This window comes from Mobula hypostoma, chromosome 12 (genome assembly GCF_963921235.1).
Source record: "Mobula hypostoma chromosome 12, sMobHyp1.1, whole genome shotgun sequence".
Classification (NCBI taxonomy): Eukaryota; Metazoa; Chordata; class Chondrichthyes; order Myliobatiformes; family Myliobatidae; genus Mobula; species Mobula hypostoma.
In genome coordinates, this window is record NC_086108.1 from 69,327,370 (window position 1) to 69,343,353 (window position 15,984).

The 15,984-nt window shown below is 39.5% G+C and overlaps 2 protein-coding genes across 2 annotated transcripts in view; one reads left to right on the plus strand and one right to left on the minus strand.

Annotated features, from left to right (window-relative positions):
* Positions 1–251: 251 nt before the first annotated feature.
* rnf11b (ring finger protein 11b) overlaps positions 252–15,984 on the plus strand; it is a 30,912-nt gene continuing 15,179 nt past the window's right edge. Inside the window, exon 1 of the mRNA XM_063064337.1 lies at positions 252–816. Within this exon, the coding sequence (XP_062920407.1) occupies positions 697–816 (120 nt within the window). The 5' untranslated portion in view covers positions 252–696. The remainder of the gene's footprint in view (positions 817–15,984) is intronic.
* The window catches only part of ttc39a (tetratricopeptide repeat domain 39A), a 138,177-nt gene continuing 126,907 nt past the window's right edge, over positions 4,715–15,984 (minus strand). Inside the window, exon 19 of the transcript XR_010019921.1 lies at positions 4,715–5,606. The gene's annotated coding sequence lies outside the window, so the exon portion shown is untranslated. The remainder of the gene's footprint in view (positions 5,607–15,984) is intronic.

Here is a 15,984-nt window from a genome sequence, read left to right on the forward strand (position 1 = left end):
AAGTTTTCACTTTTTCCACAAAGAGAACTTCTTAAGTGCAGCCACTGTCGACAATGTGCAAATGAAACGGTAGGAGGATGAAGTGAGGTCGGCCCAGCACCGGAAGGTGTGGGAAGTGCGCTCAAAGACGAGACCACTGTGCTTTGGGTGAAGACCCAGATGTTGATGCATCCATTTCCACCCAGGTTGCGACTTCATTGCGAACGGTCGCAACAATCTCTGCTGATGTCAGCCTGCGTGCCTCGGGGGTGACGTAATACGCGCAAGTCGTCACGCCGACGGGCCCGTGTGCAGGCGCAGGGAAGGAGAAAACGCTAAAATAAAGGGGGTCGCCGGCTGTTGGGCGTAAGATTGACTCAGGGGTTTTGTGTCAGCTTACAACAGCGGTTGTTGCTTAATAAACGAGCCTATTGATGACAACCTGGTAGTCTCGGGTTCTCGTCTTTCCCCCGCCCTCGAGTTTCAGGGCAGCTTGTTATTTGTTTTCTATTGCAGCTGCACGGAGCCGAGCGGCCTTGTCTCCGGCAGAAGGAAACGCTCTGCATTTGTGGGGTGAAACATCGCGGCGACGTTGCCCAGAAAGAAGAGCTTGTTCGTTTCATTTGCTCTCCGTCCGGTTTTCCTTCCTCCTCGACACCCCCTCCCCTTCCCGGCCAAGCAGTAATGGTAAATGCAGTGTAATAATTAAGGAGAAATATGGGAAATTGTTTGAAATCTCCGACGTCTGATGACATTTCTTTGCTTCACGAGTCTTCTGACCGGGCGAGTTACGGAGATGGCACCGAAATAGACCAAGAGCCGCCGCCGCCATATCAGGTTTGTCTTTGTCTTTTTGGGGCAAGTTTCTTTGTCGTATGCCCTTTGTGCATCTGTATTCTCTGTCGCTGCCAGCGTTTAATTAAACACATCGTTTGATTTATTTTTGTTTAATGACTTTCAACGCTATCTTTATTTTGCATTATTAATTAACCAAAAGGGGTTTGAAAAGATTTATAAATATGAACCTATCACTCGAAAATTTAAGTTGACATTACATGTTTTAGAGTTCAAGTGCTGTTCAAGAATGAAGGTAACTTTGTATTATGATGCATTTTAAATATCAAACGTAATGTTATTTTTAGCAAATTAGACAAAATTAAAAACTTTAACTGGGCCTATATTGTTCTCCATTTTATTATGGAACTTGGTGTAGTAATTAAATGCGCACCGCTCCGTAATATTCGTTTTACTATTGGTGGATATCTTTTGGCGCAGTTAACAGTCGGGGGAAAACAGGGCAGCATTGTGAAGTTAGTGGTCTGTTGTGTCTGCAGTAGATAAGAGATCGTTGTGTTCCTCCTATTTCATTTGTATTGGCTCTGACTGAACTTTAATGCAGATCCAAAATCAAAGATGATCTTTATTCGCCTATTTACCTGTTTGAAAAAAAATGTTATGTTATGGAGTGGTGGAGTGACAAATCTTGGTTCGGTGTTTGGACAGAAATAGTGAAGAAAAATGCTCATCACATAGAACTCTTATCAATTTGCAAAGCCCGAAGCATGCAAGAATGAGTTTCCTTCCTTATGCTTTTCTCTCCAAAACCTTTCCTAAAGGATGTAACAGCCATTATTCTTTGTGGAATCAAGCAGAGCTGCTCTTAGCATTCCTATAGTGATAGGACTATACTGTAGTGACATTTTCAATAGTAATCTTAATGAAGTAAACATCTAATGCCTTTTATAACCAAATGAAAGAAAAGTCTTGGTTTCTTAACTTTAAAACAAGTGAAACATTTTTTTTGCAGAGCTGTAGGTCATCATTTTAAATCCTAGGCAATCAAGTACAGTAAGTAGTTAGTGACGTTTTGTTGAATGCCAGTTTGGATAGACTGAGAAAGAAAATAGTACTTTCAGTGAGCATTGTCCTTGAGGGAGGGAAACTTTGTTAAAAATTTCTTGTTTGTTTGCAGATATCTTACAAATGATTTTTATTTCACTGCATCCACAAATTGTCTGGGGGAGGGGAGCTATTTGTTTCAATTGATCTTGATACAATTCAACATCCATTCCCTTAAATGGAGTTGATTTTGGGTATGTGCAAGTTGTTGCATTTTGGGAAGGCAGGTTAGGGTAGGACTTCCACTGTTAACAGTAGGGACTTGAGAACTGTTGTAGAACAGAGTAACAGTGTTCCCCAGTGTCGGTAGTACAAAATTAGTGGGCACAGATACAAAGTGCGAGGGGAGAAAATTAAGAGACTTGAGACTGTTACTTTACACTGGAATGAGCTGCCAGAGGAAGTGGTTGAGGTGGGTACAGTTGCAACACTTAAAGGGGCATTTGAGTGGGTATGTGGAGGGGAAGGGCTTGGAGGATTGTGGGCTGAATGTGCGCAAGTGGGACTAGAAGGGAGGATGCTGTGGTTGGGATGTTGCAGTTGGTGTGGTCACTTTTGGAATATTGTGTTCATTTTTGATCACCCTGCTAGAAGAATGATGCATTTAAGCTGGAGAGAGTGAAGAGGATATATTTAGAACTCAAGATGTTGAGTAATGGGGAGATGTTGAGTAAGTTAGGACTTGACTGATAAGAGAATGGAGGGGTGATCGTACAGAGGTGTATAAAATCAAGAAGGTGAATGCATGCAGTCTTTGCTCAGAGTTGGGGAATAAAGCAGTAAAGGGCAAGCTCTTTGGGAGTAGGGAGTGATTTGATTAGAACAGAGAGGCAGTTTTTTTGCCCAGAGGGTGATCTGCATATGGAATGAGCTGCTGGAGGAAGTGGTAAAGCAGCCACATTAACAACATTTGAAAGACAAAGGGAACATGGATAGGAAAGGTTTTGAGGGATATGGGACAATAAAGGCTAATGGCACAAGATCAGATGGGGAATCTTGGTTGGCATGGACCAGTTGAACTGAAGGACTTGTTTCTATACTGTTTAACTGTCTTTGAATCCAGGTGTCCTGAGCATGTGGAGTGTAATTGCTAATGGTAGATAAGTGGTCTGCCTGGAATACAAAGAAATCCTTACCATTTTGGTCTGTGGGCCATTTAAATCCTACTTTCCATCTTTCATCCTTCCCTTTCTCTTCTAACCTCTCATCCCATTTTTATAAACAAAAATCCAAAGATAAACTATCCCTACTTGCCTTTCGAATTGTATATATGGTCTTTGAGGTTAATGAGATTGTACTTGCCTAATTCTTATTCATACGGATATAAGCAGGGAGACTCCAGCAAAGGTTTCTTTGTGTTTCAGTACTTTTACCTATAGTCCTCCAACGGAATGTTCTTGTCTCCCTTTCATTTGCTGTCTGAGTTGGCCCTTAGCAATGTTATCTGAGGACACAATCAGTTTCCATAACAGAGTTAGCACTATACAATCTATCTTGCCTGAAAATCTGTTGGCTCTGAACTTTCAGATTGATGGTCCATTTGCTAGTGGAAAAGCAAATGTTTTCTCCAACTAATATTTTTGGGAAGTCATTGTCTTGGATCCTGCTACCAAACTGATTTACAATGTAGAGTTATATTTGACCCTTGGGTGTCCTTTTATCCATGTTATCAGTAAGCCATTCTATTTCTACCTTTTGTGACATTGCCAGACTTTTGCCCTGTTGTAGCTCAACTGCTGCTGAAACGGTTGCCTGTATTTGTTATTTCAATGCACTTGTAGCCAGTTATTTTTGTAAACTTAAGGCCATTCCAAAACTTTGCCTAATCAACACAGGTATCATTTGCTCTGCGTCTAAGGCTGCTAATCTACATTGGTTCCCAGCTAAGGAACTACCACAATTTTAAAATTTGTAGTGGTCTTCAAGTTTTCAAGTGTAGTGGTCTTCAAGTTTTCAAGGTCTTCAAGTGGTCTTCTAGTTCTCTCCAAGGCAATACCCTTTTTTGTTGTCTTATCCAGCTCTGGAACCCCTACTTTGTGATTTTTATAAATTACTTGGATAAGGGTGGGTTAGTAAATTGGTAGATGACATGAATGTTAGTGACATAGATAAAGTGGAAGGTTGTAGTTTACAGTAGGATGTTAACAGGATATAGAGCTGGGCTGAGAAGTGGCAGATGGGAGTTCGGTCTGGATAAGTGTGAAGTGATAAACTTGGAAGGTAAAACTTGAAGGCAGAGTACACGATTAATAGCAGAATTCTTATCTTTGTGTGGAGGAACAGAGGGATCCTTACGATGTCCACGTCCATAGATCCTTCAAAGTTGCATACATGTTGAGAGGGTGGTTAAGAATATGGTGTGTTATGGTATATTGGCCTCATTAGTCAGGAGATTCAGTAGAACTGATTGGACCACACTTGGAATATTATGCTCAGTTATGATCACACGAAGGATGTGGACACTTTAAAAAGGGTGCAGAAGAGATTTACCAGGATGTTTCCTGGATTAGAGAGCATGTTTTACGGGGAAAGGTAGAACAGTCTAGGGCTTTTCTCTTTGGATCAAAGGAGAATGAGAGGCCACTTGATAGACATGTATAAGAGGCAAAGATTGAGTGGACATCCAGTGGCTTTTTCCACACAGCAACAATGGTTAATGAGAGGACATAATTTTACGATGATTGGAGGAAAATATGGGGGCATGTCAGAGGTAGATTTTGCACACAGTGGTGGGTGCATGGAACATGCTGCTTGCGTTGGTGGTAGAAGCAGATACATTAGAGACATTTAAGGGATCCTTAGATAAGCACATAGATGAAAGAAAAATTGAGGGCTATGTGGAAGGGAAGGGTCAGATCTTGGAGTAGGTTAAAAGATCAGCACATATTGGGCTGAATGGTTTGTACTGTTCTCTACTATACTTGTCTTTTAAACCTTCCAAGAAATGAGTTCCTCCAATTCTGGCTCTTCTGAATTATTTCATTGTTCACTAGCAGTTTTCAGTTTCTATCTTCTGAATTCCCTAAGTAGAGTTTTCCTCCTTTTAAGTTCTTTTGTACCTGCCAATAGTCCTTCTATCATTGTATCAGATTTGATGCTTCTCCGAAATGTCTTTGATCATGCTGAAAATTGCAATATGTGTGGAAAATCTACTTGCCTGCACATTTTTCGTATGTATGATGTGATAAGATTGGTTTGTTGCTGGACCAGTATGGGAAATGCAGCCAAACATACACCACCACTAACCCTTTCGGTAGCCTGTAACCTTTTTCAAAAGTGTATTTTAATAAATAGCTTAATGGATGGCTTAAAGAAAATTGCATTGCAACTTTGTTTAAATGCTGAATGTTTGTATTCAATGTTTATGAACATTTTTAATTTCAGGCAACAAAATATCAGTGTTTTACAAATACTCAACTTATTTTGACCAGATGTGAAATTGATTTCATGAATATTGCTTTTTATTTATCAATTAAAATGGAATTCTGATATGGCCTTTGGTATTAGATTGTGAATTCAAGCCCCATTATAGGTGATGCCTCAGTGCCGTAGAATAGTACAGTGTTGAGCCTGGCTTCCAGGTAAGACCCCACTGTGAATTTCAGGTTGCATAGCCTCGTGATCCATTTGGGTCAGGTCCAGCCATATCGTGCTTGCAGAGAATAAGAGATGCTGACACAGAGGCAAAGAAAGGATGTCATCTTCTGTCTATGCAGTGATATAATGGTCTGTTCAGGACAGAAAAAAGTAGATTTAATGTACTTGTTCTGACATTGGCTATTTTGCTTCACCAAATAGCATAGTATCAATTAGTGTAATTATGTTTACAGTTACTGTTATTTTGACTTAAATAGCCATCTTCATTTACTATTTGACCTTGCACCATTTTATTGGAGATAATGCGTCGTACTTTACAATAATTTTTAACAACATTCTTTATAATTGTTCAATTGCAGCAACAATATTGAAATGCTATGTCATAAAAGAAATGGATTAATATGATTTTACATATTTTAAGCACTTCACCATACCTTCAAATTATCTCTTTTAGTATTATTGGTTCTGCTGATAGTGCAAAGGAGAGCTGGATGTAAAGAGCACTATGGAGTCTAGAAAGGGATCTAGATTAAGTAAAGAGGCAATATCTTTGGAGTACAAGGAGATCATGTGAAATTGTCCTTTTTAAAGGGGAAAAATAAAGATTATCTACATGGTGAGAAATTGCAGAAATCTCAGTTTATGCAAAATGTTAAGTGCAGGTGTAGCAAATCAAGAAAGTTAACAATAGGAAACGAGAGAAAATCTGCAGATGCTGGAAATCTGAGCAACACACACAATGCTGGAGGAATTAAGCAGGCCAGGCACATCTATGGAAAAAAGTATAGTTGACCTCTTGGCCTAAAACCACTCAGCAGGACTGAAGGAAGAAAAGCTGAGGAGTAGATTTGAAAGGTGGGGGGAGTGGAGAGAGAACCACCAAGTGATAGGTGAAACCAGGATGGGGAGGGATGAAGTAAAGAGCTGGGAAGTTGATTGGTGAAAGAGACAAAAGGCCATGGAAGAAAAAGGGGGAAGGAGCATTAGAGGGAGACGATGGGCAGGCAGGCGATGAGGTGAGAGAGGGAAAAGAGGATGGGAAATGGAGAAGAAGGGCGATGTTGGGGGGCATTACCAGAAGTTTGAGAAATCGATGTTCATGCCATCAGGTTGGAGGCAATGTTTATCACAAGGGGAAAATTATGCATAACATACAGACATTGGTGAGACTTCACGTGGAGTTTTCTGTGCAATATTGGTCTCCTTGGGAAGGATGATGATAAGACCATAAAGCATAGGATCAATGTGGCTGATTTATTATCTCTCTCTTGCCTTAGCCTTTTACCCCGTAAACTTTGACAGCCTTACTAATCAAGACCCTATCAAACTCCACTTATAATTTCCTCAATGACTTGGCCCCCACAGCCATCTGTGGCAGTGAATTCCACAGGTTCACTACCCTCTAGCTAAAGAAATTTCTCCTCTTTTCTGTTCCTTCTATTCTGAAGCTGTGTCCTCTTGACCTGAACCTCCTCCCCCATATAGAAAAAACTTCTCCCCATCTACTCTGTCTAGGCCTTTCAATATTCTATAGATTTTAATCAGCCCCCCCACCCCTTCTAATCTCCAGCATGTACCTGTCTAGAGCAATCAAACACTACCCATGTTGGCCACAGTCATCATCCAAATCATTGAGATGTAACATGAAGAGTTCCCCAACACCATCTTCTGCAGAACACTAAAAGGCAGCCAACCAAAAAAAGACCATAACATTGGGTCAGAATTAGGCCATTCAGTACATCAAGTCTTTTCTACCCTTTGATCATGGTTGATCCATTTCCCTCTGAACCCCATTCTCTTGCCTTCTCATTGAAACCTTTCACACCCTGACTTGTCAAGAATTTGTCAACCTCGGCGTTAAATTCACTGGATGGCCTGGCCTCCATAGCTGCTTGTGTCAATGAATTCCACAGATTCACCACCCTGTGGCCAAAGAAATTTCTCCTCATCTCCATTCTAAATAGAAATCCCTTTATTCTGAGGTTGTTCCCTCTGGTCCTTGATTTTTCTCCCCCCCCCCCCCACCTTTATTCCTACTCCAATTTCCCCCAGGATCAATAAAGTATGACTATGACTCTTTGCCTCCTGTCAGTCAGCCAATTTATGCTAGTATCTTCCCTGTAATTACATGGGTTCTTATTTTGTTCAGCGGCCTCTTGTGCAGCACCTTGTCAAAGACCTTCTGAAAATCCAAGTAAAAAAACATCCACGGATTTGTCAGGCAAGGATTTCTGAAGGAAACCATGCTGACTTTGGCCTACTTATCACGTGCCTCCAAGTACTTCAAAACCTCATCTTTAATAACGAATTCTTGCATTTTACCAATCACTGAAGTCAGGTTAACTGGCCTATAATTTATTTTCTTTTTCCTCCTTCCCTTAAAGAATGTAGTGATATTTGCAGTTTTCCAATCCGGCACAACTAATCCAGAAACTAGTGATCATTGAAGGATCGCTTAATGCCTCCACAATCTCTTCAGCTACCCCGTTCAGAAATGGAATGCAGTGGAAGCAGTCTTGAAGTCTGTTATGCTAATATTCATGGCATGGAACTATGGAAGGCTAATTGCAAGCAGATGATATTTGGATTGGCATCATGATTGCCACAGAAAATGTTCATGTGCAGTACTGTTTTATGAAATGTGTAAGAACCTGAGAGGTATTTTCAGGTCGGATGAGGAGAGGATATTTCCTCTTGAGGGGTATCTGAAATTGGCATTGCTGTTTAAAACAGGGGTTGCATGACCATGAGAAAATTTGTAAGTTGCAAACACTAATTACAAGGATTCTTGCATATAAAAAAGACCATAAAATAGTAAGACCATGAGCGAGCTATATGCCCCTTCTAATCTGCTGCACTGTTCATTAAGGTCATGATTGATCATATCTTGACCTTAACTCCATATTCCTGCCTTTTCCTGATTATGTTTCATTTTTTCAATGTTCAGTCTTGCTGTCTTCACTCCAGAGCCAACATCATTCCAAGCTCAGTCACAGAGTGACTGGGCATGGCTTGTGTACATACTTGGGGACTGAGGTTGAAGTCAATTATCGACTCATTCACTGAAGCTTCCAAGTACTTGTAAAATTGATCCCATAACAATCTACCCTGCAGCAAAATGCCTCAAATAATGAAGGTCCATGATTAAAAACCTGGAAAAAGTAATTTGCCAAGAGCCAGCTTCCAAAATATGACAAAAGGCAGACACTGCTTCTAGTGCACTGGCACATATCTTTGTTATCTAGACTGAAGTTTATGAAGATGGGTATTGATTGCTTCATCCTGTACATTTAAGAGATCTAGACTATCTAGAGAGGCTCCTCAAAGCATGGACAGATGCCACTGTCCACGAATTTTCCGCAAATTCGTTCACATCTTTTGGCAGGATGAATCTATCTCTGACAATATCCTCGCCATCAAGTCTGCTCCAATAGGCAGACTACATCATTCACACGCCTGACACCAAATTCCAAAGCGGTCAATTAACTCCAAGTCATTTCATGCCAACAGAATACAGCGGAGTAGAAATATGTCAAGGATATTCTCAAAAAGTGTTGGGCTGGGGAAATTTAACAGCCTCATTGACTGCCACCAGTGGGAATTTCTGGATAAAGATTTTTTAAAATAACATAGAATAAGGACATTGGTACATTGAATTTCTCATCCTTAACACTGGTCACTTTTTTAATGTCTTTTCAATAGTTCATCAACTTAACCAATTTTTCTGCCGTTCACCTGCACTGGAGTAATTTGAAGTAACTAGTTGAGTTGCCAACTGATCCTTGGATATGGGAGGAAACGGGAACATCCAGAGAGCAGCCCAAACAGTCACTGAGGATTTGCTCAATGTGCACTGTTTTTGAAGGTTAGAATTTAACCAGGTTCACTGGAGATGTAAAACAGCAGAACTAATTGCTGTGCTGCCCTTTATAGAAAAGCAATCAACAGTGTACTGAGGACCTTGGGTCATCTCAGGAACACAGGAAGAATGGCACTGTGTTACATACTATATACACTCACTGGAGAATGATCCACTCTCTGCAGTAGGACTCTCTGCTTAGTTCCCTTGTCTCCATCTCTTGTTGGAAGTTTGGACTTTGATCATGCAGGCACATTAGTTGTCAAAACATTGTAAAATCTATTTATGCTTAGAGAAAATGCTAAAGTTCTAGTTGTATTTGAGATTGACTGTTCACTTTTCATATCATGTACCCTGGATCTATCCCAGTTTTTTTTTTAACTGGGATATTCCAAGAAGATAGTCATTTATCATGCTGGTTGACTATCTCTGCTGTCATACCTGTTTTAAATCAATGCACTGTTTCTTTGTGATATTAGGTAAGGTGAATAGCACCAGTAAATGATTTGACTGTAGAAATGAGTGCATGTTATTTAAACTTACAGAATACACAGAAATGGGCTCTTCAGCCCATCGTGCCAATATCATTTTTGTCTTTATTCTAATTGCATTTGCCCATTTAGGATATGGGCTTAATGCTGTCCATTCAAGTGCTTGTCTAAACCTCATGATTATTCCCAATTCCACCGCCACCTCTGGCAGTAAGTTCCATATACTCACTACTCTATATATTTAAAAACTTGCCCCTTGGATCTCCTGCAAAACTCCTTCCTCTCAGTTTAAAACCCATGCCCTCTTGTTATTGATACACAGACCGTGGGAAAAAGATTCTGACTTGTCTACGCCACTTGCTCTTTTATAGCCCAGCCTATACAATTCTTTGCATAACAAAAGCCCTTTAGTCTTCTAGATAATGTCCTCTCATGTATGCTCTCTAGTACAGCCACATCTTCCTATAGTGTAGCAACCAGGACCACATGCAGTAGTCCAAGTGTGGTTTAACCAGTGCATTTTTAGTTGCAACATTAATCGCACTTTCAATTAAAATGCCCTGACCTATGAAGCCTTATGCTATCAAAACACACAAAATGCTGGAGGAACTCAGCAGGCCAGGCAGCATCTGTGGGGGGAAAAGTACAGTCAACGTTTAGGGAAGGGTCTCGGCCCAAAACGTTGACTGTGCTTTTTTCTGTAGATCCTATCTACTGAGTTTGTCTTGTATTTTGTGTGTGTGTTGCTTGGATTTCCAGCATCTTCAGATTTTCCCTTGTTTGTTGAAGCCTTATGCTATCTTCACCTAATCTGCACATCTAATCTTTTCCAGTGGACAATGTACTTGAACCCTTGGGTTCCTCCATGCCTCATCTTTCCTTAGAGCCGTAACTTTTACAATTGGACTTCCCATAAGCATTATTACCTTGCATTTGTCAGGATTAAATTCCTCTGCTGCTTCATTTGATTTTCTGTATAATTCTGTATTCTGCTTTCACCTTGAACAACCCTCCTTGATTTCTGCAACACTATGAACATTTTTTTTTCGAAAGAGTTGCTAATAATTCTAAATCAAAAATGTATCACAAACAGAGTCACAGCAAGCATCCCTATGATATACCAATGATCACAGATTTCTAACCAAAGTAGTTTTTTGTTGTTGTGAACTTTGGCTGAAAATAAAGGCTTTTGAACTGTTTCTGTCACTCTGATTGCATTCAAATTTCCATTCACACTCCCTAAATCAATATCATTTAAAATCCTTGTCTAATAAGTGTCAATTGCAAACTTGAAAATTTCAGTTGATCTAGTTTGGAAAACTTTTCAGGAGGTTATTTTGTTACTAGTTTCAGTAAATACATGCTTTCAGACATCTGAAGGATCTATTTCTAAATTTTGTGGTTATCCTACCAGTTTTAAACCTTTACACCACAGAAAATCTGGACATGGAATAGAGAAAGTGCATTGACGATTTTCCTTGCAAATCAGTTGTAAATGGCCAATTTTAGTTCACTATTTTAGTTGCCTGTTATTGATATGGCAGTTTGATTGTTGCCAAATAAAAAGTAGTAAGGAGGTGACTGAAGGTTTTTTTTTAAACAAGTAAGAAATTAGATCTTGCAAATTAACAGCTGCAAAGTGCTGATTGGAAATAATTTAAGAATGTTTAGTAGAATTAACAGAAATTGAACCGACTATTAAATAAAAAGTAGGGTTTGTAGTTGGGGATGGAAAAAATGTAAGGCAAAATTGGTAATGGAGGAAATGCATAGCAAAGAGAAATGGCCTTCCACCTGTGAAAACAATACTGGATATGCTCATGCCAGGTTAATATTTTCATCAGAATGAGGGGAAAATTGGAAAGCAATTTTTTCAGTTGGTAAGAAAACAGAGGGTGGAGAAAATATAACTCTTAAGAAGGTTGACTGATTGACCCAGATGGCCTGTTTACTTGATGAAAGAGATGAAAAACCTGCTTACGGTAAATTTGTCCAAGAAATATAAAAGAAAATGAATGAGAACAGAGGGGAGAATGAGAAGGCAACACTGGAATGTATTGGAAATGCCAAGCCCTATTGGAACACTGAGCTGAATCCTCTGTGCTTGAGCCCATTACATTGTATCGCAGTTCCAACTTTTAACTACTTTCCCTTTCTGATGGGGTAGTCTGTAAGTCTGATGCACTTTAATCATTAGATCAGGTGATAATAGACCCTAGACCCCGCTTAACCCTGGGATATATTCCTCGGTGGTGGAGGGTGTGCAGGGTGATTATAACATTACATAAATGAAGAGGTGCGCCTGAGATATGATATTATTTTATGTGTACATGGTAATTCATGGAGTAGCAAACACACAAATAGGCCTAACCTGTACACCATGGAGCAGCAACACATCACAGCAGCAGCAGAAGAATCCAGGCTGTGGGCCCCCCTCTAACTGTGGCTTCTTCAAATTGGCATCGAGATTCGATTGCCTTTTCTTAAGTTTCTTCATGAAGCAGTTCTCAGTAGCAGGAAATAATGTCAAAAACGCCTCTCTTTGCCTTTATTGCTTCATTCCCAGTCAGGATCATTATCAATGAACATTGCATATTTCAAAAAGGTGCTAACATCAACCTGATGCTCACCAGCTTCCAAACAGCGTATCACTTGCAGTTTCACATCCGGGCTAATGCTTTTCCTAGACATCTTGAAGTACTACACACTGGAAGCTGCAAGAAGTTTTCCAGACATGAGTTTGGGGGGTGGGGGGGAGGAATACAATGGCGAGGGAGCAAGAATGTTTACACATGCGAGGGAAGTAAAGTGTGAACTAATGCGTGATTGGCTGTGAGTGACTCAGCGTAAATAAAGTGCTCTCATTAGCTGATTGAATGTTTACTGTAATGGTGGCGACACTTGAAGTTTTAAGTGTTTGGAATTTGTCATTTAAAAAAATTTTAATAAAGAATTGAACCACTATTTTAACGAATCAGCACTGTGTGGGGTCTGAATGCATCTAAAACTGATTAGTAATGTGTTCCTTTTCAAACATGCATTGAGTCATTGGCTTTTTTGAATGCTTTGGCAGTGTAGTCATAACTAATACAAACCATATGGTTATCATGAGCATTTTTGAAAATGTGGGCATTGAAAATGGCTGAAAGTTGTCCAGAGGCTTGAATACATTTTCCTCTTTGTAATAGTCATATTATGGTTCATTTATTACACAGATGAAACAAATTATGTTATCCTTTAAAGCTAGTGATATTAGTTGCGTCTTCGGTAGAGTGGATGATTGATAGAAATTATTCAAACTTGTTGGCTGAATAGCAAATAACACACTTTATGTAACCCTCAAATACTGCATTTTTCTACACTAAAAGAAAAGTTAACCATGTTTAGTGGGTGAATTTATTATAGCTAATGCCAGAACTTATTTGCTGCACTTTGTAAAGCTGCTTTCTGAGCCTTTTGTGAGCCCAAGCACCAATTCACTAGCTGATGCATTGTTGCAGGAGACGCACAGAAATACTATGCTGTTGTATTTTATCTAAATGGAAACCACCAATGAAATTAATTATCTCAGGTATTCCAGTTGAAGCAACTGTAAAGAAAATGTCACTTTTCTTATAAGCCACAAATGGATACTTTGCTTGGGATGATTACATCTAATGGGTACCTGAATTGGTTTGTTGTCAAAACCACCACTTTGTTGGAGAGACAATTACATGACAAAACCATGTTTTTAAACAGGTCGAAGGCTATTCTGGCTAGCTCATTTTAAGGGATTGAATACATTTTGACTTGGGTGTTAGAGTTGATCTTTGTTTCCCTGGGATATGAGATTTTTTTGCTCCCCAGTAAGTTTTCCTCAACTTCATCCTTAGCTTCAAGGATTGGGCTAAAAGTGCCATTTATTGAATTTTAGGGTGGGGCAGAAGTTCACAAGGCAGTCACCATTCTAGGGGTTGCGAAGATGCGGATTCCTGATGATACATATTCTTATGAAGATGCTTCTTCTGGTTTACACTTGCTATAAGTGATTTTTCTGCTGACATGTTTGTTTGCCATGTACAATGTAGGGTGTCTTGTGTATAATGTAGGATGGGTACACCATTTGTTTTAGCTATGGTAGTGGAACTAATCTAACATTGTTAAGACTATATGTGATGATCCCGATGTTGCAAAGCTCAAGCTTCATGTTGACTAGAAGTAGCCTACATGTGTTTCTCTTACTTGGCTTAGATGTGCTGCTGTGCTTCAGCTGTAACTTTTGTTTAGCGGTGGGTTCTGAGCTGACTACACACACGAACTTGTAGGGTAACTCTCTTCAAGAAGGGAGAAAGGCAAAAGAAAGGAGTCTGTAGGCCTGTAGGTCTGACCAGAGTGGTTGGGAAGATACTGGAGTCGATTGTAAGGATGTGATATCGGGGTACTTGGTGACATATGATAAAATAGGCCATAGTCAGCATAGTTTCAACAACAGAAAATGTTGCCTGACAAATCTGTTTGAATTCTTTGAAGAAATAACAAGCAGGATAGATGAGGAAGATTTGGTTGATGATGTGTACTTGGATTTTCAGAAGGCCTTTGACAAGATGTCACACGTGAAGCTACATAACAAGCAGTGGTATTGAGGAAAAGATTCTAGCATGGATAAAACAGTGACTGATTGGCTGGAGGCAAAGAGTGTGAATAAAGGGAGCCTTTTCTGGTTGGCTGCCAGTGACTAATGGTGTTCCAGAGGGGGTCTGTTTATTGGGACCAAATTTTTTGGTTTATTGAAATTCTCCCTCGATTCCCATCTTTTCTCATTGTTTTTTTAAACTATCTTTAATTGACTTATCTTTTAAAGAATGGGATAGATTGGGTATTAAACTATTAAAGGATTTGTTTGATAGAGGGAATCTCTCTTCTTTTGTGCAACTTTCAATGAAATTTAACCTTTCCAATTCCCACTTTTTCGATACTTACAGATTAGAGATTTTTTTAAAGATCTCAATTACATACATTTCCTACAAGTCCATATAAGAATATAATGGATACAATTTTTAATCTGAAACCCTTTGACAACGGTTCAATATCTTGCATTTACGGTCTGCTGTTGGGACTGAAAAAGGCCGCTTTAGATAAAATTAAAGGAGACTGGGAAAAGGATTTGCAGATCTGTAAGAGCTGGAAGATGATTTTAAAATTGATTAATTCATCATTATGTGCTCGTCATTCTTTATTACAATTCAAAGTGGTACATAGAGTTCATATGTCTAAAGACAAGCTCTCTTGTTCCTATGCAGATGTTTCCCCTTACTGTGGTAGATATACTAATGGAGTGGCCACACTAATTCATGTCTTTTGAACATGTCCAAGCCTTGAAAAATTTTGGAAAGATGTATTTCAAACTTTTTCTGTACTTTTCAATGTTAGTTTTAAGCCCAATCCTTTGATTACCATGTTTGGTATTGTTGAGGATAGTGCAAATTTTTTACATCATGACAATGATTTAGATGATGGAATTAATGGCTTTGTTGAAAGGTTGGCAGACAATATGAAAATAGGTGGAGGGGCAGGTAGTTTTGAGGAAGTAGAGGGGCCACAGCAGGACTAGGACAGATTAGGAGAATATGCAAAGAAGTGGCAGATTGAATACAATTTTGGGAAGTATATGGTCATGTACTTTGGTAGAAGAAATGAAGGGGTTGACTGTTTTCCAATTGGAAAGAAAATACAAAAAAACTGAGGCGCAAAGTGAGTTGGGAGTCCTTGTGCAGGATTCCCTAAAGGTTAATTTGCAGGCTGAGTCTGTGATGAGGAAGGCAAATGCAATTTTAGCATTCATTTCAAAAGGACAAGAATACAAAAGCAAGGATGTAATTTGAGACTTTATAAAGCATTGGTGAGGTCTCAGTATTACGAGCAGTTTTGGGCCCCTTATCTGAGAAAGGATGTGCTGAAACCGGAGAAGGTTCAAACGAGAGTCATGAAAATGATTCCAGGATTGAATGGCTTGTCATATGAAGAACGTTCCATGGCTCCGGGCCTGTATTCACTAGAATTCTGAAGAATGAAGGGTGACCTCATTGAACCGTATCAAATGGTGAGAGACATTGATAAAGTGGATGTGGAGAGAATGTTTTCTATGGTGGGAGAGTCCAAGACCAGAGGACATAGCCTCAG